Source organism: Trachurus japonicus, chromosome 9 (genome assembly GCF_045865225.1).
Source record: "Trachurus japonicus isolate A0001 chromosome 9, Traja_1.0".
NCBI lineage: Eukaryota > Metazoa > Chordata > Actinopteri > Carangiformes > Carangidae > Trachurus > Trachurus japonicus.
Genome location: NC_140915.1, coordinates 22,433,957 through 22,460,580, shown reverse-complemented (window position 1 = coordinate 22,460,580; position 26,624 = coordinate 22,433,957). Strand labels below are relative to the sequence as shown.

The following is a 26,624-nucleotide window of genomic DNA, read 5'->3' as shown; positions in this document are numbered from 1 at the left end:
TCTTTTATCACTTCCATTGTTGTTTGCACACTTCTCCACAATAGACCCAGGGTGCATCAGTCACCTCATTAGGATTAATGTTTGGTACTTTGCTTCTGTGCTCAGCAGTGTAGCAGGGAGAGTTTCAGAATAGCATGGTTGTTGTCTTTAATAAAACAAAGCAATCCTCCCCTCAGGGTAGTATAGCCACAGTAATGTGGGTCTACTCTTCACATCTGAATTATATTACGATTCCAGAGTTACTACAGTGTTTACTCCTTGATTTACGTATTTAATCAGGACAAGAGGTGTATTAGAAGTGGAAGGAGCATTATGTATGGGTCTCACATTTTTGTACTGATTGTGCTATATAGCTACTTTATATTCTACTCAGATTTGAGTACATGAGGACAGATGATGCTTCCTGAATCCAATCATCAGTTTTTTAGGAGCACATGCCTTTGTATATATGTCATTGGCGCAAGAAAAGTTGTGGTCCTTACATAATCCTGGGAATTGCCCAAAGAATGAGTCATAGGCTGGTGCTATATAATGAATGATGAGAAATGTAATGGACCAATGTGACACGTTTAATGATTTTTGTTTATTAAAATGCGTTTTAGTATTCCAATCTTTTAAGTAGTATTGTAAACTGCTGAACACATAATTTTCAGGTGTAGTATTACAGCATAAGTATCGGCCACGTTGGAGTGTATTGAAAAAGAGGAAGGTGCGCTTCCTATGTGGACGTTGTCCACGTGATCTCACAAGCGCTTCTTCTCCTCTTTTTTGACCAATAGGAGGCGGCGGAAGGGGCGGGCCTTAACAGATGGCAGCCAATGGCGTGACACGTTTGTGATACGTTACAAAGCACAGTCGCATCCGGGTGAGCGATCCGAGGTGAGTGGCTAATGCTGACAGAGAGAAAATAATGAAATAAGAAGCGTTTACGTGTGAAATAACGTTAACTCACACAACAACCAATGTGCCAGTCCCTTACGAATACACTAGCTATTAGAAAATGTGACAAAGCCCATGGGACTTTTTGTCTCCAAGATAGAAAAGAGCAGCGAGCTAGCTTGTTAGCTTTAAGCTAACAACTTGTCGGTGATTTCAATGTCCGGGTTTGCCCTGTCACCATTTTTTGTCTTTTGACCACCTTTGGTGTTGATTTCGCTGTCATATCTGTTCTTGTTTATTTTACTAGGTCCGCCCAGGCTTTTATTCTGGTATTGTTGGCTCTCAGACTTCGAGATGTACCGATCCTTTCGGGTGCTGCTGCAGGTGCTGTGGGCCCAGCTTCTTTGTGGGTGGGTGCTGGGCTCTGAGCTTACTTTTGAGCTCCCAGACAACGCCAAGCAGTGTTTCTATGAAGATATCATCATCGGTACGAAGTGTACACTTGAGTTTCAGGTGCGTGGTCTTCTTTTCAACCTTACTACTCGTCCTAATGAGTGATAGGCATTTTCCAAGAGTCTTTATCATCCCAAGATTAATAACAGCTTTACATCTTTTACAAGTATGAGAGTTAAGTCTGTTTTTCCCACTGCATTTATTGGTGGGTATTTACATAAGTACACAAAATACATACTACTACTGTCACAAACATCAGGTATCATAGATGATAATTGTATAACGTGTTAGTAAAATGTCTCTCTCTGGGTAACATGCTGAATGACGAAGTTCATACATATTATATGACCAAAACCATAGGTTTACATTTATTTTCACAAAGATATGCAAGATTCACCATCACCATCTTCACTGTTTTGCTGTATTTGTACCAGTGTTCCTACAGCTCAATTGCATAGTCTTCTTCCATTTTTTAATCTTCTGTGATGAGTTGATGATGCCAAATGATATTTTCAAGGCAAATATAAAACAAGCTGAACCTTCATTGTGTTTCTGTGTCAGTGAATAATTGGTCTTATGGTTTCCCAGGTGGTGACTGGTGGCCATTATGATGTGGACTGTCGTTTGGAGGACCCAGATGGGAATGTACTCTACAAGGAGATGAAGAAGCAATATGACAGCTTTACCTTCACAGCGTCCAAGAATGGCACCTACAAGTTCTGCTTCAGTAATGAGTTCTCCACCTTCACACACAAGACAGTTTATTTTGACTTCCAGGTCGGTGATGATCCTCCACTCTTCCCCAATGAGAACAGAGTCACTGCTCTCACCCAGGTGAGTTCATGTGTAGGCATGCACTCGCATGTGTTTTCATGTTGCACATTTGCACATAAGGGTGTGAATGTAATGCTTATAATGTAAGTCCAAATTTGTTTATTTTACACTGGCTTCAGGTGTAATCTCTCACCTCTTTCAACTGTGCTTTTGGAGTAAATGAAAAAATGTCAGAGAAATTACTAAAAACAAAAAGGAATTCTTTTGTTCCCCAATTGCCCTCTAATCTATGAATCAAAGTGATCTCTAAAATTTTCTTGGTATGTTGGTCAGTTATTTTCAGCCACAGTCAAATTTTCTTACATTACATTTTTGTGACAATTTCCAGATGGAATCAGCTTGTGTGTCCATCCATGAGGCCCTGAAATCAGTCATCGACTACCAGACACATTTCCGCCTCCGTGAGGCTCAGGGTCGCAGTCGGGCAGAGGACCTCAACACTCGTGTTGCATTCTGGTCCATTGGAGAAGCTATTATCCTCCTGGTGGTCAGCATCAGTCAAGTGGTCCTGTTGAGAAGCTTCTTTTCCGATAAGAAAACCACTACAACACGCGTTGGATCATAACAGTCTCTAAGCCCTAGGATCTGATTCATCACCTTCCTTATCTTTACTTGGGTTCGAGTGCATAGAGTTGGTTAGAAAAGCAGTGCAGAATCTGAAATTGGATCATATCAAACTGCCAGGTCATACAATCTGACATGTCATCCGCATTCAGCACTGCTGTTCTTAGATACTTTATGCAACTGAGTTTTGAGTAAAAAGGCTATGTGTATAAAATGTTTTGGGGAGTTAAACAAAAAACCTGATGGAAGGCTTTGATGGTGTTGCTTGGAACTATCTGTATTTTAGGCAGTTCAAGCAGTTAAAACAAACCTTATGTACTTTAAATATTTGCAGTCATTTCAAATGTGTTCTTATTTTATTTGTGTCCTTTGGGCCCCATCATCTCATATGACTCAAGATCTGATCCATTTTTGGCCCAAATTGTGCACTGAAATAACAGAGAGTGGAACTTGTAAGTAAATGTACTCATAATGTAACGATGCTGTGGATTTCTTTCATTATCTGCAGAGTATTTGGTCTCTAAACTACACTGGCAAGCCAAAGCTTGTATTTGGTTATGAAAAAAAAGTTTGCTTTTTTTGTTATTAAACCTCACTGAATTTAGTGAGAAAGTCTAGATATTGTGTTTGTTTTTATCACTTCTGTCATTTTAGACGAGTTATTTGAGGGCAGTTAACTGTGCAGAGAGGAAGTCATCCGTCAATATTAGCTCAAAACGTTGAATAAAAATTGACTGATGGTCTCCCTTTAGAGACTTCAGTTCTTAAAAAAGGTTGTACCTGACAGTTTGACCATACATATGTGAATTATCTCCTACAAATGTTATATATAAAGGCAGGTGACACTGTGTGGGGTAAAACCCTAATATTATCCATTTGTTTGAAAATAACACATTTTGTGTGTTCAGTGCACCAGCTTGTTATAAAAACTTTGTCTTTCACTGGTTCCCTGTATCTAGTGCTGCCTTTGCTATTTAAAGTGCAACAACTTATTTATGTTGTGGGCTGATATTGTCCTTTTGGTTTTATACAGCACTGTTGTAAAATATTGCTTGAATATAAGATAATTCTAGTCATTTTGAGTTATAGTTGTAATTGAATTGATGTGCCCTCACCGACCACTCTGGTCATTTTTTAAACGGAAACAGGATGAAAGTTTGTGACAGAGTATATATAATGTCTATATCTATGACTGACACTTACTTTTTTAAACTATTATTTGGCAGTTTTCATCATCCAATTTAATTAACAATACCTAAGGAAAAGATCTGAACATGCAGGTTTTCTTTTTTTGTTTTTAAGATTTTCCTTAAACCTTGGGCCTGCTGGAAGCACTGCCCTCTGTAGCTAGTAGGCACAAGAATGGCTGAAACCTGAGTTATATGAAGCCATGAGTAAGTTCATCTTTAGTGCTGTTTTCACAGTATCCACCATTATTGAATAGGAGTGTGATCTGCTCACGGGAAAGCTCAAAGACACCACTGTTGTGATGTGAGAAATATGTCAGAAATTCACTTGATAGGCCTCTGCACGTAATCCATGCATAGATACCAAAAATTCAAAACTGGCCTTTTCAGTTTAGGCTTGTCAATCTGTATGGCTTGGTCAGAACTAATTCCAGAGACATTAAACATTATTGTCCACCCAATATATATGTACTTTTTTTTAGTTTTGTGTTTTCATTTTTCTGTTTCTGGTCTGGCCTGGGCCCTTCTTGTGTTTTTTCTGTTATGTGTTTGTCAGTCCTTGTAGCTGGTTCAGTGTTTGCTTTTACCTTTAGGTTTGTGCTTGTTTCCTGATGAGGTGGGATGTAATTTTTTTTTTTTTTGACACATTCAGCATGGAGGCATCTTGGGATCTTGTAGGGGTGGTTGAATTAAACTTTCTGTTAAATTGTCTGGATATGCATTCTTAAATCATAAAATAAAACACGTTTTCAGTGAGGCATGAAATCTCTGGATACATAGTCTTGTCATGCCTTTCATCCGTTTAACCTGTAGGGAGTGATATAATCAAGGCCATAACATCTTTGTACCTATATATTACTCCACAACGTGTCATAATCCTGTAGATACGGAGAAAATATTTTAAGCTTTTTTTAAATACATATTTTTTTGCTTTCTTAGTGGATTTCTTTTTCCATAAAGAAAAGTGCCAGGCACTGAGTGGAGGGGGGACCTCTTCTGTGATTTTTGTTGTCTTTAATTGTCTACGTCACAGTCTGCCAGCCCTCTGATTGGTCGCCCTCGCGTCAATCATTTGCTGTAGTGGAGAAAAAAGACTGCGTTGCTCCTGCGATTTGACAGAAACTGAGTCGTGATCATCCGGGCAGAGCCGTGGGTGGATAGCCCTCCCTTATTTACCTTCCCCTTCGCCGAGATTACTGTCGTGCCAGCTCGCTGAGTGGCTACACGGACGACTGACTGTTATTCGCTGTTTTTCCGGGAGTACCGTCTGTCGTTTTATTTCTCGGCGTGTGTGTCTGTGTGTGTGTGTGTGTGAGAGAGAGAGAGAGAGAAAGAGAGAAAGAAAAACGACGGCCTGGAGATATCGGGGATATCCCCCCACAACGAGAGACCGAGAGCGAGCGTCGTTTTCCCAGGCTAAGCTAACAGCAGCAGGACGGCGGCGTCACGGGTGGGGGTGGATGTCTACGTTTCGGCCCCTCGGAGAGAAAATATAAATAATGTCTCAGGACAATGACAAGCACGGGAGCCGTAAGTAAGGGGGGAGAGCTTCTCGGAGGGGGGAGAAGTGTCTCTGGACGAGCCCTGGTTGAAAAGTGGTTCAGCTAAGTGAAACGAGTCGGTTAGCTGAACTGATCAAGGAAGTTGATTAGCCACCTCTGCTAGCGCTGGCGACAAATGTCTCACTGGACCAAGGGTCGTCTCAAACCTCCGACTTGTTATTATTAGAGTGAAGACACCGGATGATGCTTGTAAACGTTGTCAGACAAACACACTGGGCAGAGACGGTTTTTGGAAGCTAAAGTAGTTTTTAGAAAGTCGTGTATTGTCGTGGGCTCGTAACCAATACGCTGCCGCTAGCTTAAAAAAAAAAGTCTGAGCTCGTTGTAAACAAAGGGTCCTCCCGAGCTCCGTCTGTGTCCACGGCAGCGTTACAGCTCAGATTATCGCCCAGCCTTTGTTTGTTTCACGGGGACCGTCGCCTTTTTTTTTTTTTAATTGGGTGAGAAAAAAACCTCCCTGTCAGAGATGGATTTAAAGACGGCGGTGTTCAACGCGGCCAGGGACGGAAAGCTGCGGCTGCTCCAGAAACTGTTGGAGAACAAAGATGGACACGAGGTGACCAAGCTGATGGGCGAGAAGACCAACGGGGCCACGCCGCTGCTGATGGCCGCCCGCTACGGCCACCTGGACCTGGTGGAGTACCTGCTGGAGTGCTGCAGCGCCCCCGTGGAGGTCGGGGGGTCCGTGAACTTTGACGGGGAGACCATCGAGGGGGCGCCCCCCCTGTGGGCAGCCTCGGCGGCCGGTCACCTGAAGGTGGTCCAGTCGCTGCTGGGCCACGGCGCCTCGGTCAACAGCACGACCCTCACCAACTCCACGCCCCTGAGGGCGGCCTGCTTCGACGGCCACCTGGACATTGTGAAGTATCTGGTGGAGCACAAGGCTGACCTGGAGGTGGCCAACAGACACGGCCACACGTGTCTCATGATTTCCTGCTACAAGGGCCACAAGGAGATAGCGCAGTACCTGCTGGAGAAAGGTGCAGATGTTAACAGGAAAAGTGTCAAAGGTGAGTGGATGTTCGGCTATCAGCAATAACAAAATAACACACAGTAGCGCCCTTCGTCCACATGATCATAAGCTAAGATAAACTGTGTTGTTGTAAATCAGAGGTGTAGATTGAGAAATAGTAGTGGAGGGATTTGAAGACCTCAAAGTAAACATTTTTGGAAAACCAGAAAATGTGTTTTTAACAGCCCTCCAATGACCCATACAGAATATTAATATGTTTTCCCTTGTCATTTGTGCATTTCTTTAAATTTTGTGATATTTTTCAATTCCCTAGGCGTGGAGGCTTTACATAAGCTCTCTTGAGTTTGCCTCTTCCTGCACTGTATGTTATCTGTGATTTGTGCATACCTTATTTTATTTATTAAAGTAAACCATAAAACCATTAGACCGTTTTACAGCAGACATTAATACAGATGCTGCTTTAATCAGTAGAGAACTCCAGCATGAGATGATAATTCAGTCCTTTGCATATTTCCTCCTGAGATGACTCAACACAATAACGTGAACTTCTGGTTTCACAATGGAAAGCTATGACGATGACTATGTCAGCTTGGATGTGTCTGTGGGTGTGTCTGAAAAATAGTCTATCTCTTTCCATGAATAGCAGTGTCCATCTGTTCCTTAAGGGTATTGTCTATTATGACAATGACCAAACTGATGAAAAATGTGCCCATGACATGTCTCAAACTACTTTAATCTACTTCTCCTCTGGCAATCTGTCTCAGCATGCTCCAATAGTACATGGTTTGGACACATTTACATGCTCACCTTCCATCAGCCATATCTGTGCTGGTGCTGTTGTAGCACATCTGAGTTGGCCCTGATGAACCAACCTTTGGAAGAATTAATTAATCAACACTTAAAAGAGATATTGATATACTTACTCAGTTTTCTTGACCAACAGAGGGGCAGGAGGGAAATTGTATAGTGCATGTCTGTTCCAGCAGTCTTAATAGCATCACATGGGATCATTTAGGACTCTTAATTTTGCATCTTAGCTCTTTTTCAAGACAGGTTTTAGCTATTATTCTTTTCTGTAACAGCTGAACCAATAGGAAGGACAAGGTGTGTAACATTAGACATGGCTTTGGCAAATTTCCAGAAACAGTGGTCATTGTTTTGATGGAGGAAGGCAAACAAGTCTGGACCCACAACCACAGCTGAGTGAACAGCTCTAAAAAGCTGGGACCAGCTGTCTGCCTCCCCAGATTAACCAACATTTGTCACTTTTGGTAAATTCCCTCAGTACCTCAGTACCTACTTTTGAGGTGTCTGCTGCTCCTGAGCATAAAATCTGTTATGTAGTTGCTCATTATAAGTATTCAGAAGAATCCCTGGGGAGGATTTTCAAGTTCCTTGATTAACCTTTTTAGTTCTTAGCCAAGGTATCGTTTAGTAACACATTTCTACCATAACACCTTCTAAAACATCACTGCCTCTCAAAGGCGTCATCACGATGAATGGTATATTCCTCAGAAGCAACAGCTGTCTAAAGGAGCATGGTAGAAAATTTGTTCAGAGAAGACGAGGGGGAAGGTGGCAGTCACCCAAAATCTTCTGCCTCAACAGTCAGCTTGGACGATAAAAGGAATCTGACCAGTGTTAGTTTTGGCAGAAATTGAAGAGTATAAATAATGGTTAATCCCTGACTAACCCTGTTTGGTCTTGTCTGCTTCAATATGGATTAACCTCCGTGTAGTGAACTCTCAGACTAGAGACAAGTGAAAGCAAGGCAGCATTACACAAAAGCACTGCAGGAAAGATGGGTAGGTAAAGAAGGATGGACCTCCAGGTCGGGAGTGTGGGGCAAGTTTTTCTAGCCTGTTCTCATCCCTGCAGATATTTCTCTTAAGTAGGTCAAAGAATTTTATCTCCAGACTTTTGCATTAACAAATTATTATGTACATGTTAAAGTTTAACAAGTAGGCTAATTCAGCTACTTGTCATTTTAAATGTACTGAAGGCTTTGTCTGGGTGCACAAGGTCTTGTTGCTTTGACACTGAAAAGATATGAGTGTGTAACGTGTGCACACTGTGGAAGACGCTCTGTTACAGGAATCTAGCATTTGAAGTTAAATGTAGAGGTGCTGAATTTAGGAAGGGAAAAAACACTCACATTCAGACAGTTTCATTCTTAAGTAAATACAGGAAAAGTAAATTTGGGCTCCCTGAAAAAATATTCTTTGCTCTTTCCACTCAGACAAGGATTGTATTCATCATCACCACTGAGTGAAATATGAACCTGAAATTGGCATTTCATGCTTTCTCAGTCAAGAATTATCACATGAATACATGTTTCACCTTAAAACGCACTCCCTTTTTATATTTTGTGAGTGAGCTGTTAAAAATAACACATTATCTGAATTCAAAGTGGCACATGGCACGATTTCATAACTGAATCCTTGCCAGGTTTCACCTATTATGTGACACACCCACCAAGTGAAAACGCACAAGTCACGGACTGTGTGGAGAGGAAACAGATTTTCATGTAGAAATGATTTTGTAAAGCTTTTTTTTTTTTTCGCTCCACGGCTCCTCATCTGCAGGAGTTGAGCTGGAAAGTTATGAGAAAGCAATAGGCAGCCCAGCGAGTTTTCAGTCTGAATGAGAGTGATGTAGGGAATTATATGTTCACACTGTGACGCATCTCAGCTGAACGGCTGATGAATGTTGGGAAGTGATCACAACAGACAAGTGGCTGAGTGGCAGCATCACAATAATACTCCTGTCAGCTCATCTGTGTTTTGAATATGTTCAAAGTAAAAGAACAGTGTGCAAGCAGGGTGAACAGGTACATAGTTAACACTTGTGTAACTCTGTCGACAGCTTAAAGTGAAGATGTGTCAGATGTTATTTGGGGGTGGTGGTGGTTGTTGTTTTTTTCTAAATGGCCAGTACATAAAAAATAAAAAACACTCAAATCAGAAGAGTGCTGTAGCCCAGCAGGGTTTTCCCATGATTAAATAACAGTGAAGTCCTCTACCACCTTTTTTCTCTGACAGCATGGATATACAAATGTCAAGTGAATTCAACTGCAGGAGGACAGATATAAATGTACATGTAGATAGATGTACTGTACACCCCTGCTGAGCATCTGTGTGGTGACTGTTTTTTTTGTATAGATGTCAATCTGTATCTCTTGTGACAAGATGAGCTCTCTGTTCACAGGCAACACAGCACTTCATGACTGTGCAGAGTCGGGGAGTCTGGAGATCATGCGGATGTTGCTTCAGTATGGAGCCTCCATGGAGCAGGACGGCTACGGCATGACACCGCTCCTCTCTGCCAGCGTCACAGGCCACACTAACATCGTTGACTACCTGACCACGCACCAACAGGTCAGACTGCCTGCCTCTCACACATAAGAGCTTGTCTGCATAAATGTCAAGTGGCTGTGGCAATCAATGGTTTGAATCTATCCAATATTTAAGAGGAATGACAGAAAAAACGATGATCTTTCCTTTGCAGACGAGCCACACGGAACGCATCGATGCCCTTGAGCTCTTAGGAGCCACATTTGTGGACAAGAAGAGAGATCTGCTAGGCGCTTTAAAATACTGGAAACGAGCCATGGACCTCAGGTACATGGACAGCAACAACACTGTCCAAAAACCAGAGCCCAAGCAGCTGATCATGGCATACGACTACGCCAGGGAGGTGAGTGTGTCTTTAGCTCGCTCTATAGTGCATTGTGATTCTCTTGAAAAAGATATATATTTATGCTGACAGTCAGATTTAGGTAAAGGAAGCACATACTTTTGCAAGGCAACTACATTTAAATTCAGTGTGCACAAAACATCTTCAAAACTACACTCTTCGTTATTGGAGACAGGCTGCAAAATTGTCTATTTACTATGAAGGATTGCAGCAAAGAAAACTGGACATTTAGGGCCCTGCTGACTTCACAAATATGGTTTTCAGGCTCTAATGAAATGGTAAGACCAACAGGAGGAAAAGGATTGTGTTAAGCAGAGCGTTAAGTGCAGCAGTCACAGTCCATATGTATGTTTTGTGGGCGTCTGAAGCTCATCTGCATTTTTTTTCATCTCATTCCAAGGTAACAAACGGAGAAGAGCTGGACGGGCTGATATCTGACCCAGATGAGATGCGCATGCAGGCTTTACTCATCCGTGAGAGGATCCTGGGCCCACAACATCCAGACACATCTTACTACATCCGCTACAGAGGTGCTGTTTACGCTGACTCCGGGAACTTTGAGCGCTGCATCAATCTCTGGAAATATGCACTGGACATGCAGCAGAGCAACCTGGACCCCCTCAGCCCAATGACGGCCTCCAGCCTGCTGTCGTTCGCTGAGCTCTTCTCCTTCATGCTGCAGGACAGGGCCAAGGGGCTGCTGGGGACGTCGGTGTCATTTGATGACTTGATGGGCATCCTGTCCAAGAGTGTGCTGGAGATTGAGCGGGCAGTCAAACAAAGCGGACCAATGCCCCCAGACCCTGCCCAGCTCAGCAAAGCCCTGTCAATCATCCTGCACCTCATTTGTCTTTTAGAGAAAGTGCCGTGTACTGCAGAGCAGGACCATTTTAAGAAGGAAACCATTTACAGGTGTGTTTCTAAATATTCATGGAGACCATCTACATGTAAGCGTGGATGTGTGCAATAGAAAATGTGGAAGTTGTTAGGTTGGAGAAACATTTCTGACAGTGATTTTCCTTGACCTAGTTTTTGAAAATAGCTATGTCACCCTGGTATTTGCTTTTGAAACGTGAACTTGTCTGCCACAGGGTTTTTGTGCCAGTGAATCATGTGCACAAAGTAATTTGTCATAGTTCAATCAAACCGGGTGTTGTCAATGTCAGTAGATAATACTCCCCTGTTCGTGCAGAGCTGCTACCATGTTGTTTGTGGTTCATTCTCACCTAGGTGTTAATTCTTGACTGTTGACAACTTTCCACTTCCTCAGATTCCTGAAGCTGCAGCCGTGCGGCAAGAACGGCTACAGTCCACTACACCTGGCAGTTGACCGCAACACCACCTGTGTGGGTCGCTATCCCGTCTGCAAGTTCCCCTCCCTCACAGTCGCTTCCATCCTCCTCGAGTGTGGGGCAGACGTTAACAGCCGAGATGAAGATGACAACAGGTTTGCTGCCCCTTTTTCATCCTGCTCATGTTTCACCTGCTGTTCTGTTTCACTTTTTGTTTGTTTTTCAATTTTTACCTGCATTTATCATTGAGTTATAGTAAATAAAGGGTAAAACAAATGAGGAGAACCACTGTATTTCTCCAATCCGTATATATTAAGAATGGAAACATAAAGGAAAAGATGCATACTATAATGAAATGTCAGACCAGGCCAGTCTTAAATGATATGTATGTAGTAGGGTATAAGCTTCTATTCTATTTGTGTCTCTTCCAGCCCCCTCCACATAGCTGCATCTAATGGTCACCCTGATATCATGAACCTGCTGATTTCCTGCGGGACTCACTTCGACAGCACCAATGCCTTCCAACAAACGGCCTGCGACCTCCTGGACGAGAAGGAGCTGGCCAGGAATGTCATCCAGCCCATAAACCACACCACGCTGCAGTGCCTAGCCGCCAGGGCTATCGTCAAGCACGGCCTCGACTACAGGGGAAACATCCCTGAGAAACTAGAGGCCTTCGTCTTGCTCCACAGATAATGACCGTGAAGTCGTAGGGGGAATTGATGAACAGAGGAAGGGGTGTGATGAACTTGGAGTGGACTGGACAGACTGGAGAAGCATTATGATTCAACACCTGACCCACAAGGTGTTTGAGGAGCTGAAAGACACAATTTTGTGGGTTAGGTTTGCAAATTTGAACTATTTGGAGAACTTTGAACTTGATGATTCTGGTGCACAAAAATGTCCTTATTCAACCAGGATGCTCTGAGAAATGAGTGGAGTAAATGGAGGAATGAATGACCATTTTCTTCCTCTGTTTACTATTTCATGGAGCCAGAGCTCCGACTGGTCACAGCCCGAACTGTGGGGAGGTATTTGGAGTGTATTGCAACATGGACAAACACAGTTGTATTTCTGGATGAACTGAGCAAAGGGTTTATGTATTTTTGCTTTAGAAAACATGGATTTTTTTTTTTTTTTTTTTTTTTTTTGCATATTCCACAATGCTATTTATTAAATGAAACTTGAGAGATTTCACTCCATGCTGGCTCCAACCCAGCCTCAACTTTGCCTGTTTCTCTCCTCTCAAAGCAAGGATTGAGGCGTTTCTACATATGCTGGGACTTCAGGTTGTTTTTTGTTTTGTTTTGTTTTTGTCCCATCACTGTTGCCAACAGTCATGGACCCTTCCTCAGACATCATTGGGTTAATTTTTTTTGTACTTTTACAAAAACTTGTCATGCAAATCTGGATATCTACCTAATGTGGATTCTAGGCTCATTTGTCGTTCCCACTTCAGTGTATTACAAAGCTTTATGAGAAGGGTTAAATGTGTGTGAACACCATAAGTGCTTTATTCTTCCTATGCACAGGCTAGGCTGTTGGAAAGAGAGACTGTTGTATTCTGTGCCGGCACTTGTCTGTGCAATATATCTCAAATTTTTGTGTTTACCTCATTGCTGCCGTTTCCTTCAGTATCCCCAACCTTCACTCAAAGAAGGAGGGGGGGGGTGGGATACAAAACCATTGAACTGATTGTTGCAAAAGAGTGAATGAATTGGATTGTGTATGTCTGTGTATGTGTGTGAAAGAGTGATTGTGAGTGCCACATGATGCGTATCTTGTATGCAGAGTGTTTTTGAGCTTACACAAATTATTGAGAACAGGATTTTTGGTGAAGTGGCTCTCATGGAGATTCCATAATGCACATGACTGCCACTAGAAACCATGCGGCCAAACTGTCTACTACCGCTGGAGTGTGCAGGCTTGTACAAAGAAGTGACCTCTTAACGTTCATACATGGCCGACCTTTAATGCCATTGTCGTTTTTTAATAATCTTGTTCATGACGAAAGGTTTGGGAAGGTTACCAACATTGGCCCACTGTGCATGTGCAGCAGCAGCAGCATATCGACCAACCAATCACTGCAGAAAACCTGAGAACTGCTATGGCAAACTAGACTAGAACTCGGATAGTTAACAATGTGCAACGGTCGTCCAATCGTATGAGAACTTAAGACACAAGCGAGTGGGAGGACATGTTTAGTAAAGCTTTGTGGATTATCTTGTTTGCACATTAGCTTTAGATGTGTGGGTTGAAAAAAAAGGGCTTTTCATAATTCATAGGATTTCATATTGCAGTCTATTTAACCTGACAGTTCAAAACCAGACATAGAAAATGTATGAGGACTCCCAGGGCAACTTGATTTGAATCTGCACTTTACTACAGTGGAGTTTAAGATTTGATATGGCATTAATCAAGTTCATGTCTTAATAACCAGTTTGACAATAAACCCATGTTGCACTTGTCTCCTTGTCCAAATGTCTTTTTTCCCGCTTCTACCGTGTTTATTTGGCTCCATTCTCACAAAAAAGCATTTCAAATATTGTTTGTAGACTGTATACTCCATTTGTTATAATGGCACAGACTTGGACAAAATTACGATTACGACATGTTCTGTTTCAACAAGTAGGTTTAGTAGATTCTTTGGGGTCTGTGCTCCTGCTACTTTCACTGCAGAGTCACTAAGCGGTGGACTCATTCCAGATACTTAAACTGGGAGCGGGTGCACTTAGGACCTCTTTGGACCAGAGAATCTCCAGAGAAACCTCTGACATTGCACAAGGGCTCACTGCTGTTGAGCATCTAGTCGCTTCCGGGGACTGTGCCAAATTAAAAACCTGCTGATTTGTGGCTTGTTTGTTCCATCCTTGTTTAGAGCAATAAAAGATCAACAAAGGCTGAGTGGGCGCTCTGCAGAGAACTTGGACTGTTTTGCCTTGATGAGAGATGGATTGACGTTATTCATTACCCAGTCAGTCATAGGAGCTGTCCAAATATGTTTGCTTTTGGCTGTATTGCATGAAAGAACAGATCCCAGTGTTGTGGTTGAGCACAAAATACATGACCCATTTCCATCTGGTACATTATACATAATCAGTATAAGCCTAGTAATATTACATAAGTATCCAAGGAAAAGGTCAAAGCCAACAATTAAATTAACCTACTAACAAATCTTGTCTCTGAAGCCTGATACTGCACCAATTGTGCATCAATCCATGACTGAAAATAGGTCCCATAAGATATACTGTTTATACTGGGAAAAGTAGCCTTTGCTAAAAAACTTCACCTTAGTTCATGTGTGCAAATATTGAACTTTTAAAAAAATGATTTATGACATATTTTCAGAAGGAGCAAATGCTCTTTGGACTGCGAGTCAAAGGTGGGGAAGGGAAGTTGGCAAATAATGTGAAATGAACATATTGTTGGATTTGAGCAATGTCAGCTGCTCGGTCAGTCCGCCAATATCTGCCAGACTGAAATATCTCACCAATGATTTCAGGACATTGGACGAAAAAAAAAGTACATTAAAACTAGCAGGTTGACTACAAGGAATATTTTAATTTACAATGTGAAATGATCACAATAAAATAACTTTCATCTACCAACTTGATGATGGAGCTAGTTTTATGAAGAGATTTGAGACACTATCTTGATTACACATTTATTACACTGTATAAGAGTTATAACAGAGCTTTGTCTTGATCATAAACAAGTTCAAGTGAAAAGATAACTTGTTTTTTTCCCTCCCACTTCCTCTCTCACAGTGAGGATCTCGCCACCTGTTTCATCCGTGGACAGCGGTCAGTCCCAGAATGTCACACCTATCCTGAATGTTCTCTGATGAGTCACCACGAGGATCTAGCAAAGTGGAGAGTGGGAATTTCTCTGTGAGTCACGATCACTGTAGGTGTGCGTGCGTGTGTGTGTGTGTGCGTGCGTGTGCATGTGTGTACTGGGCAGCTGAGGCAGGACTGAGCAGGTTTAGGTAGATGTTTTTCAGCATTAATATGTGTCAGAACAGCATGATCCACTGTTCAGACATTGATGAATGAAAAGGACTTTCTTACCTCTGGGGAATTTTCTCAAACCAGCAACAAGAGCCTACAACAAACAGCCATTTGAAATCATAGCCTACTGTTCTCTGTTGGTTTTCCACAACAGAAACTAGAGGACCACACGTTGTCTTGGATCTGGAACAGAAGTTTAGCTGATCTGGGGGAAATCAGTTGGAAAAAGAGAAAAGAAAAAGATAAAGGTGTAAAAAGGATGTTTTCTCACAACCACAACAACAAGTAGATGTGTTTACTGGCAGGGCCATTCAAAGAAGTGTCATGGAACTGTGCTGTTTGGCTTTATCATAACTGCACCGCACCCTGTGCTAAGAATAGCACTGATATTATGAAGCCAAAGAGGACACATTTATTTTTATCTAACATGAGGACTAACATACAACTGAGAACTGTATCAACTGAATTTTCTGTCTTTTATGCCTTGTATCTCAGTTACTGTAAGCCTAGTTGGGCTAGATCACCTCAGCCAGGAATGTTGACATTTCTCATTGAGGGTAATTGTTATGTATAGTATACGTAAGTGTTTCTGGGTCTCACTACCTAGAACATGCCAAGGCCTGTCACGGCACAGTGGAAAACATGTGTGCAGTCCCACTTAAACTTAAAACCTACCTGGAGGTTAACAGTGTCATCAGCTTTGTGTTGTACAAGATGTTGACTGAGCAAAGCAGAGATTATAAGGAGCACAGGGGGTGGAGTAGCGCTGAAATGAGCTCTGTGGCACATGAGGGGGAAGGAGGGTATTTGTAGGAGGTTTGTGTGCTCAAAAACCAGATTTTCTAGAAAAATCACTTGTTAGGGGCTTGGGTGGCTGTGGGGTGAGGTGGGGGTGGGGTCTTGAGTTGAAGTGAAGTCCCCATCATAAAGTTCTTCAGGTTTTTGAGCAAGTTACAGACTCCATACCAACTCCAAAATGATAAATTCTTCATTCCTGTGTGACAGACAGAGAATATGGAAGCCACCTGAAGCAGTGTGCAAAAACAGAAATACATGCTTTAAAGACTAAAATTCCATTTGCAATCCTCTTCAACAGCTCAGAAATAACTATAAGAGTTTAGTTTTTGAAGCCTATCTCAAAAGACATGTTGTCCGATCAAATATCTTCCAGTTCTTACTGTAGGCTACATGTGCCGTAGCTGTCTGTGAAAGGGAGAATTTTATAATAAAAACATTTATCAGACATGTTTGATTCACATGAATGCATTTCTTAAGCATCACATCAAATTGTTGAGCTTTGCAGCTTTTACTCGTGCTGAACTCATTTTTATTTGAGACTAGCACACACTCACATATCTCTCGAGTCATGGAGGGACGAACTCCCAACTTCCACAGAGTACAGACAACAACACTGGGCGTGGCTTAAACAAAACGTGATGACACAGAGCTTCTGGCCTTTACACTTATGACTCACTGGTGAAAACAAGATAACCTTCTGCATCTACAGTATATAAACAGCAGTACAATCACATCTCACATTATTACACAGTCTTATGTTGTGTCTATCATAACAACTGAGTAGCCTACACTAAATAAAAGAATGTCTCTCAACACAAATATTTCCTAATTTCATTAGTAAAAGTATCCTACTAGCCTATGATTTTATGTAGGCTAGGTTGTGCTTCAGATGCCCAACCCTACAGAAAGTAACATGTTGTTTCTCAGTCTCCACTTGTAAACCATGTCTAAAGTGGTTTTGACTGATAATGTTTGCTATTTAGCAACTGCAAAACTTGAGATTCAAGACAATATGAAAACACATCTGACAGCCCTCACCCACGATCTCAAGGCTTTGTGTTATGGCATATTTTCGTGGCCTTTTGGCAGTGCTGTTAGCTCAGCCTACTTCTGTCCTGTCTATATTTAGGGCTGAATAATGCCCTGTTGGAAAGCTGTCCTACATTAAACGAGCTCCTCCGTCTCTGAAGTCTGCAGGTGAACTTGCCTCCGTCACCAGACACCTCTCATTTCCCCATGCTTCGGTCTGTCTCCATGTGCCACTCAGTCCATTTCAGCCCACTTCACTGAGCTTTTACTAACATGACAGACACTTGATGAATGATGAAAATCAGGCCTGAATTGTCTCCTGTAATGTTTTATTAATTTGTTTATTGCCTTCTCTAGCTTTATCTGCTCAAAACCTTCACATTTTTTTGCTTCTTTTGGATGAATTAGAGCAGGATAAGATATACTGTAGGCTATCTCATATGTGCCCAGAAACATGACCAAGTTACCGAGACCAATTTTCCTTGTAAATTTTCCAGTCATAGAACTGTTTAACTTCCAGCAGTGAAATTAGATCAGGTGTTGTAAAATGTTGTAATAATCTGCAAATCTAATTATAAAATTTGTGTGTGTGCGCAACTGTAATCATAAAATAACAAGTGTGATAATCTGGTTTATCATGATTGAATGGTTTTTAGGGATTTTACCTGTCAAATGAAACTGAAACTCTGGAAAACATCAACATCAACATAACATTATGTATCAAACTGGCTGAACAATTGCCATCTACAACTTAATTCATCCAAAACTGTTGCTATGTTTTTTGCCAAAACAAAAAAATCATACACCGAGCCTGATGTTATTATTTCTGGACAGAGAATCCAAATTGTAAACAAATACAAATATCTAGGTATTATGTTGGACAGTAATCTCACTTTTAAACATCATGTAAAAAAAAGTAAGCAATATTCTCAAAGTCATCATATGTATGTATGTCAATCATATGTCTACAGAAGCTGCGAAAATGTACATGTTTTCTCTCATATTATCTTATATTAACTATTGTCTACCCGCCTGGGCCACTGCAACCCCCACTACTTTAAACCCGTTAATATCATTATACAAGCAAGCACTCAAAATCCTGGATAAGAAATCAAGAACCTTCCATCATTGCACAATCCTCAAAAAAATATAGGCTTCTAAACTGGAACAATCTGGTTTTCTTCAAAAACTGCTGCCTATACAAAATCCGTCACAGCTTAGCTCCGCCTCCAATCTGCAGCCTTATACAATTCAGATCACCTGCAACTAGTGGTACAAGAGGGGCGGCTAGAGGAGATTGCGAGATCCCATTTAGAAAAACTTTATTTGGTCAGTCAGTGTTTTCCTGTAGGGCAGGCAAAGAGTGGAATACAATACCACAAAACATAAGAGAGTCCATTTCATACGGTGCATTTAAAGCCAATCTAAAGAAATGGTTAATAGAAAACCAAATTTGTGAACACTAGTCCCTGAATCCCCTGTAGTACATGGCTTAATTAATTAAGTGTAATTTGACATGTACTTGTTCTTGTTGTTGATATGAATATTCCCCTGTCTGAATGGGGGATGTATACATTACTGTGTGGTTGAGGGGTAAAGGGAGTACTGGTTGTGGATTGGATAGTGTTTGTGCATGTGTGCGTATGGGTAGGAGGGGTGGGGGTTAAAGTGTAATGTTGCTGTTGTAGATATTGTGCTATTTGTCTTAATGTAATTTGCTACCTTTATTATAGGTCTCATTGCCATGCTCCATCCGGCAGGGGGACTGCCAACGGAAATTAGCCTATTGGCTATAATTGGGTGCATTTACATTTTATCTTTTTTAAAATGTTCATTAATGTACACTGCTCCTCTCGAACAAATGAAGGAAAATGAAATGAAATGAACATGCTGTCATGGTGCCTGGTGCCTTTCACCTGCATTATTGTGACCTTTCCAAGCATGAAGAAGCAGAAGGTTGGTGGTGTGTTTGCTGTAGATTAGGGTCCTGTCCAGAACAAACCACTCTGCCTCTCTTTATTGTGAAAGAGAGCCCATTTTGTCCAACACTCAAGAGTTCAAATACTTTGCCATGTGTGTGAATAAGTGCAGCACTCATGGTCCGTGCTTTCTTTTGGAAGCCACTCCAAGCCCGGGACGGCAAGACCTAGCTACATAAAGGGAGATAGATTTGTCCTCTGCACTGATTCACTACAGTGCTACTCTTTATTTTGGTGTTTACTCTGACACTCAGACAGAGCATCGCATGGATGAGAGAAGCACCTGCTGAACGTAAAATGAGAAGGTGGTGATTGAGAAAGTGGTGTTTGGAGAACGTGACCGATTACATAAGAGCCCCTGCAGCTAAAATAGATAGTCAGGGTATTAGCATGGGGATCTCTGTGGTCTGAATCTGATACTGGTCTGGACTGGACACCATAGTCGCTTGCTCTCTCTCCCTCTCTCTCTCTCTCTCTCTCTCTCTCTCTGCCTCACAAGCACACACTCAGACACACTCATCTCATCTGTTTTGTGTGTGTAAGACAGAAAGAGTGACTGCTGCTCTCACGGGCACACCAAGACTTTCCATTTAGAGTCAGCTGTCGAAACAGTCACAAAAATAGAGAGAGAATTTAGTGGCATGGCAGTGATTATAACAACACATACACAAATTCAACACACCTATGCCAACAATAACAGCAACAACAACAACAACACACAGGCGCTGTCAGATCCTCTGGGCTATGGAGCCATTCCTGCTAATTACTGCACTATATTGAATCGACAAGAATATAATTCAGACACTTGAGGAACTCAAAAAAGCACACGCACATGCACAGCACGCCCATACACATGCATACTCCTTGTATTCCTTATGTATGCATTTATCATTCTTTTTCATGTTCTTTCTTTTTTTTTAATCACTTGATCCTAGAACTGATACAGACAGATGTTCGGGGGCTACAACGATTGCTGTGATACTGGAATCAAACCAGGGTTGTTGCTGTCACATGTCTGCATCTCAACCTCAGGGACAAAAGGAAACCCCCTTTAAGATCTATTTTAAACCCTCTCCAGTAGAAGCACCATATATTATTCCAGGACACTTGAGTTTGCCCTGATTCACTTTAATGCAATTTTCCACTTTGTGATTAGGGCTATTTAGGTCCTATGGGTGGCTGTGTATAATATTATCATGTACTATTAAAGCCCCTAATTGGCTTCAAAATCATCAATTAGTATGTTTTATATTTTGGGTTAGCTGGTGTTGCTGACATCAACACATCCCTCCAGCTAACAGCTTCTAAATAGCATTTTTCTCCTTTTACTAACTAATTATATTATGTAACAATGTTTTAATTTATGTTGAGATAATTCATTGGAAGCCAACAGACAAAGAGCTCAACCGTAAACACGTCAGTTGTCCTTTCTGATTTCCTGAGCGCCAGGATAGTTTTCATATTGTTGAACTCAAATCAAGAGCACATCACCACCTGTCTGCTGACGATACATCAATCAGCTCAGAAGGTAATAAATAAGGATGGATCTGTAGCTCTCATGCACTGTAACTACGCAGGGCACTTGGACTAACATGGGCAGCTGATATCGGCGGCAGTCCAGACATGAACTTGCACAGGAGTGGGCGTTGTGTAACTTTAAGTGCTGCTTCAAGTCAGTGACAGTAGCAACAGTGACTGTTTTACACACAGATTAACCAGGAATGTGTCATACAGTACTCAAGAACAGTGAGTGAAACTTAATGCTGTTACTTTGATATTGAGAACCAAAGTTGAAGGAAACCACAAACTATCTTTATCACCCATATCACTCTATACTCATCACTGTGACTTCACTGTATAACACCTTTGGTCTCACACAAATGCTAATACATACCATGGCTATGAAAGCTCAGGTTTTTACGTAACCACACACAAAATGCGCTGTGGAATAATCTGAGTCTCGGGTGTTGTTAATTTTTACTGAAAGTCACATATTACAAAGGGGAATAATATTATTTTTTGCCTCAATAATAATAAAACATACACATAACACTCACACTGCAGCCTGTATTTCAGAGAAATGTTCCTAACTACAACATCTGTCTTACGAAAGGAGAAAGTTATGAACTATGCTCCTAATCTTTACCCAGAGGTTTGTGACCCTGAAAGTAAGATTTTGGACTCAAAATGTACAAACTGTACAGACTCATGGTCTTTAGCACATTGTTAGTTCACAGGAAGTCACATCCCTTAGCCTACACAAGTGCAAGGGGTAAGGCAAAGGACTCGATCAACGAAGAAACTGCTCGTAAACACACAGTGAGGCCAATGAAACAAAGAGGAACAGGTGCAACACATTATGGGCAGGGTTGACAATCACAGGAGCCGGAAACACATGATAGCAGAAGTACGAAAACATAACACATAATGTTGATTTCAGGACAGGACACAAGACGTTTATAATGGTTTTCAATTTTGTGCACAGAAAAAGCATGACTGAGAATATTGTGCAATATTGTTTTCTTGTTGTTTTGTCATAATAAATGTAACATGAGTTTCCCCTTTATATTAATTTGTAAATAGCTTAGTTTCTGTTGATAGATTAAGACTGGTTAATGTTGTGGACATATAGTGGGAAGTATGTGAAATCAAGTAGCAATTGTTTAATTTAGCCTTTAAGGGACTGTTTTATCACCATTTACTCAACACGACTGCTGTTTGGCAGACTTGGCATGAGGAATGAATCAGCAAACGTGAGAACATAAATATCAAAGTCCGCCCTTGTTGCTTTATCATGATGACTGATCTTTAGCCACACTAAAAGCTCACGTTGAGGTATTTATGTCTGGTTAATAAATACATTGTTAAATTGATTTTTATATTTTCTCACTTTAAATGAGACATTTTACTTTTCTTTGAAATGCTCGGAAATGCATTCAGATTTAGAGAAATGTGTTCTATATTTGAGCAGCACACAAACGCTTTTGTTTTTCTTGTTTAAAATGTGCCATGTACAACAACAATTCCTCCTTGATCAGATTTAATGTTTTGCTGTGCCCACATTTGCTGCCAATGCCAAACCATCTGCCACAAAGCAGCACTGACTCATCAGGCCCGCCTGCGTTCTTTTGAGAATGCATGATTTCCACAAGGTGCCTCCTTCTTCATCTAATCACCATGTACTGTACCTTCCCCAGTATTTCACTGTGGCTCTGCAGAGCTGAATCAAACACAGACCTGGGTATGTGGGCGCAAAGTGTTGCAGATAAAAGAGCAGTTATGGCCACTGCAGCATTGCAACATTTATGTGAATGTGAATACATAATGCAGATTTTTTTGTCAAACCTTACTTAAATTTCATAATGCATGAAATAGGGCTCTTCTCTTCTCTTCTCTTCTCTTCTCTTCTCTTCTCTTCTCTTCTCTTCTCTTCTCTTCTCTTCTCTTCTCTTCTCTTCTCTTCTCTTCTCTTCTCTTCTCCTTACCCTTACCTAGTACCAACCCCGACCTTAGCGACAGAAGCACTAGCACTGTGTGTTGAGTCACACATCGTTTCTCTATGTCTGTCCTGGCACCTATCAGCAGCTGACAATTTACACAAAGAGCAACAACAGTGTTTGCTCTGGTCCGGAGCAGACAGAGACAGATCCAATGTCCAGAGGATAAACTAGATGCTCCAACCTGGTGTCCATTACTCATCACACTGATACAGATGATACCTCACTTTAAACCTTTAAAGTAAGGTATCACCTGTATCTAATCTTTGTTTCTTCTCTTAATGTATCTCTCTTTTCCTGTAAGTTTGGCCACATAACACAGATGCTTTAGTACGTGTAATTTTATCACACAATAGCCTATAAAACACCTCCATAGGCTGTTCCTCATGTCTGTTTCAGGCTAGCAGTTACAAGCCACACTAGCCACAAGTGGTATGTGTTGCATTGTGGGTTAAGTACTGTATGTATGCAGCTGTATCTATCAGTCTGAAGTGGGTTTGCAAAAATGTTCCCAGTTATGAGACTCTGAGATTATTTAGGTCAGGGTCAGAGAATTTGTTTTATTTATGAGGGGAAAAAGCAGTCTAATAATTTGGATTTGGACTGTTAAACCACAAACAGAGGCCTTTGTTAAATCTTTTCGTCAAAAATGTTTTCATCTTCTCAGCATCATGTGGCCGCAGTGGAAACCAAACCAGGCCCTTTAAACCTAGACTTTTGTTTTGACGTAAGATCCCACGCAGAGAGCGCCTCACATGTTTTAACCGTAAAGGGCGGTGCTCCAAATCACAGTTTGTTTTGAGTCGCTCCTTCACTGGGCATGAAGAGTCAGAGCGAAAGCCACTGGTGTGGCAAAGGGAGGGAATAAACAAAAGCTGATCTGCCCACATACCAGAGTGAAAGTGGAAATCCCAGTTTGCATATCAAAGCCTCTGTCAGTCAGGCCACTCCACATTTTATATATATATATATTGAGCAGGCACCTCAGAAATCCTCAAGGCAAGAGAATCCTTTAGGCATGAAGAGGCACGAACTTCCCCCCAAAAATGTGGGCTAAAGATAAAAGCCATAGTTTAGTTTAGTTTCCTTATTTCCCTGTGTGTAGAATCATGTTTGTCTCTGTGAAGAAGACACATGCTCTTACTCTGGCATTACCCCTCCTAATAAAAGACCAGCAGTGGGGTGAACCCTGAGTATCAGTTTGTAATCAGCTCCTCTCCTAGCCCCCTCTGATCCCCTCTGTAACTTCAGTACTTTCTCTCTAACCCCCCCTCTCTCTCACCCACATATACACACACCAACACAAAGAGAGGCGTAACATTAACTGTGGTCACCGTGGACCTCCAGGCTGTGTGTGCACTTTCATCCACTGTCCTTTTGTTAATGCATAATCAACCTGTAGAAAACCTACACAAAGGAGCCTGGCCACCGACAGCGCTGATCTTTATTTAACTGATGCCATCACATTTCACTGTAATATGTTTTACCAAGCCAACGTGAAGTCAGTGAAGATGATGAACTGTAGCTATTGGGATATTTTGGGCTGGCCAACACTTCACATGACATTTCTTCACCATCTGAATTTTTTCAGGCTGTTCTGGGGACAGTTACATTCCTGTGGCTGTTCACTTACTGTGGGACAAAGAAATTGATTCACAAGGCTTGATTCACTGTAAAAATCCTCACAACTTTGATTTAATTTACCTACAATTATCTGGCAACTGAACAAACTCCAAGGCAGAGGACAACATGATCAAACACTGTAGAACAACTTTATCTCTCAGCAGGTCGCATGAGGACAGCAGTGTAGATCACCATGTGCAGTGTGTGTGTGTGTGTGTGGGTAAGGTAAGGTCTTATCTCGCAGCGGTGGTCACAGTGGATATGAGAGGCACTCCAGATGAGAGCATCGCTTTAACTCCAGATAATGTAAGTGATACAACAGTAAATAGAGAGCTGCCGAGCTGCCGAGTGGTGGTAGATTTATTGTTCCTTCCATGATGAGCATAACGTATAGCCTTCCTGATCAAATCAACCAAATCAGCGTCATATGACTGGAGGTGTGACTGGCTCTCAGTTTAGCTCGCTCATACAAGAGTGACATTCAGGCCTGTTAACCCCCTCAGGCTTCCACTAAATCAGCTCTCCCCTTAGGTATAACCTAATAATCTGTATTTTGGATAAAGTTTTTAAGTAATAAAATTCAAAATGAGACATGAAGGCTGGGATTGTGGACGCAACAGCTGGCCAGTTATGAATTTTCAGTTTGAATCAAATTTGAATGCGTTTTCTGAAAGTCACAAAATGTAAAACTAAAGTTTTTCCTAGCATGGACATTTTACAACTGCCCCAAAATCAACAGTTTAAGACAAGTACCTCCATAAAAATCTCAAATAGTGGCAACAGAGAGGTAACTTATTACCACAACTCACTTCAAACTATCCTGTATGAGCTCAAGTGCTAGACAAGTGAAAATCGTGACCTGGTGGTGTTGGATGAAAGGTCACTGAAGTCGTCACGATTCAAACTACCACTCAGGTCTCTGTGCCAGTATTTCATGGCAGTCTGTCCACACTCAGCCTTTTCTCCCTGGTTCAGTTCAGTCAGTGTAAACCTCTCCTGTCCTAGAACCCACGGAAAGGAAGGAGACCCCTTTCTCGACAAAACACACAAGTTCAGGCATTGAATGAGCTCAGTGACAGTTAAAGAGTTACACCTGACCTGACATGTTCAGTTCAGAGCCACGTTTGGAGGAATACGTGTGTGAGCAGAGTGGGCATGAATCTGAAGAACAGCAGGGGAAGCAATTAGACCGATCACTTTTCCCCACCTTCCCAAGCTCTTTATCACACACTGCTCAAGTGATTTACTGATATGTACACAAACACACACACACACACACATGCACACACACGCTCAAATACATGCACAGTTGTCTGTCCCAGTCTAACATGTGCAGCATGTGCAGGGCATAGACAGATCATGTTGCCTTTTTTTTTTACGCCATCTACAATTACAGCACTAGTCGGGTGTCAGAACAAATTGTGTGTGAGTGTCTTCATGTGTGTGTGTGTGTGTGTGTGTGTGTGTGTGTGTGTTGTGAGTCTCTCCAGGTATGGCATTTTTGTCTGTGCACGTTGTTTGTGTTTGTCCATATAGTTAACCCTGGTCAAAGCAGGCATGTTTACTGAAAACACTCCTATGTACTAACAGCTTGCAGCTTTACACACACACACACACACACACACACACACACACACACACACACACACACACACACACACACACGCATACTCACCTGTGGTGCAATAGTGAGAATGCAACTGACACCGTCCCACTGGACACACACACACATACACGTACGCATACACACAAACAAACAGGGCAGCAGATGTCATAAATAAACATACTGCTATTTCAAAGAACCAGCATGGGGGGAAGCTCAGTCTTCCACCATCCACAAATGCAAAACTGACTTCTCAGTTTACTAGGATCATGTCTCATAACATTTCCAAACTGCGTATTAGCTCCTAAGAAAAGGTCAAAGGTCATGTTTTTCTTTCTCTCATCCTTTCTCTTTCTTGCCTGTATCAGCTGTTCTACAGTGGACTCCTGCATTCAAAGATGCACTGATTCCTCTCAAGTTTTACTGTAATAATGGCTTGAGAAACCATGTTCAGAAATAGACATCTTTTTTTTTTCTTTTTATCTTTTGTGGAGGAAACACTTGTGAGGAAAAATTGTTAAAAGACCAAAGTCTATTATTAGATTAGAAAAGAATAACTTTATAGTTATTTCCATAGCTATACACTATATCTTGAGATTTCATTCAGATATGATGGTACACATCGTACTTTGAGTATATTTCCAT

The 26,624-nt window shown here is 41.5% G+C and overlaps 2 protein-coding genes across 2 annotated transcripts; both read left to right on the top strand.

Annotated features, from left to right (window-relative positions):
* The first annotated feature begins 853 nt into the window (after nucleotides 1–853).
* Nucleotides 854–3,347, top strand: tmed7 (transmembrane p24 trafficking protein 7). The gene is made up of 4 exons (XM_085786563.1): nucleotides 854–879; nucleotides 1,187–1,392; nucleotides 1,921–2,166; nucleotides 2,495–3,347. Exons 2-4 carry the CDS (start codon nucleotides 1,234–1,236, stop codon nucleotides 2,729–2,731), a joined length of 642 nt encoding a protein of 213 aa, XP_085642689.1. The 5' UTR covers nucleotides 854–879; nucleotides 1,187–1,233; the 3' UTR covers nucleotides 2,732–3,347.
* A 1,906-nt stretch (nucleotides 3,348–5,253) lies between these two features.
* fem1c (fem-1 homolog c) lies at nucleotides 5,254–13,908 on the top strand. The gene is made up of 6 exons (XM_085786562.1): nucleotides 5,254–6,489; nucleotides 9,660–9,829; nucleotides 9,960–10,148; nucleotides 10,549–11,060; nucleotides 11,419–11,595; nucleotides 11,872–13,908. Exons 1-6 carry the CDS (start codon nucleotides 5,946–5,948, stop codon nucleotides 12,134–12,136), a joined length of 1,857 nt encoding a protein of 618 aa, XP_085642688.1. The 5' UTR covers nucleotides 5,254–5,945; the 3' UTR covers nucleotides 12,137–13,908.
* The last annotated feature ends 12,716 nt before the right edge of the window (nucleotides 13,909–26,624 follow it).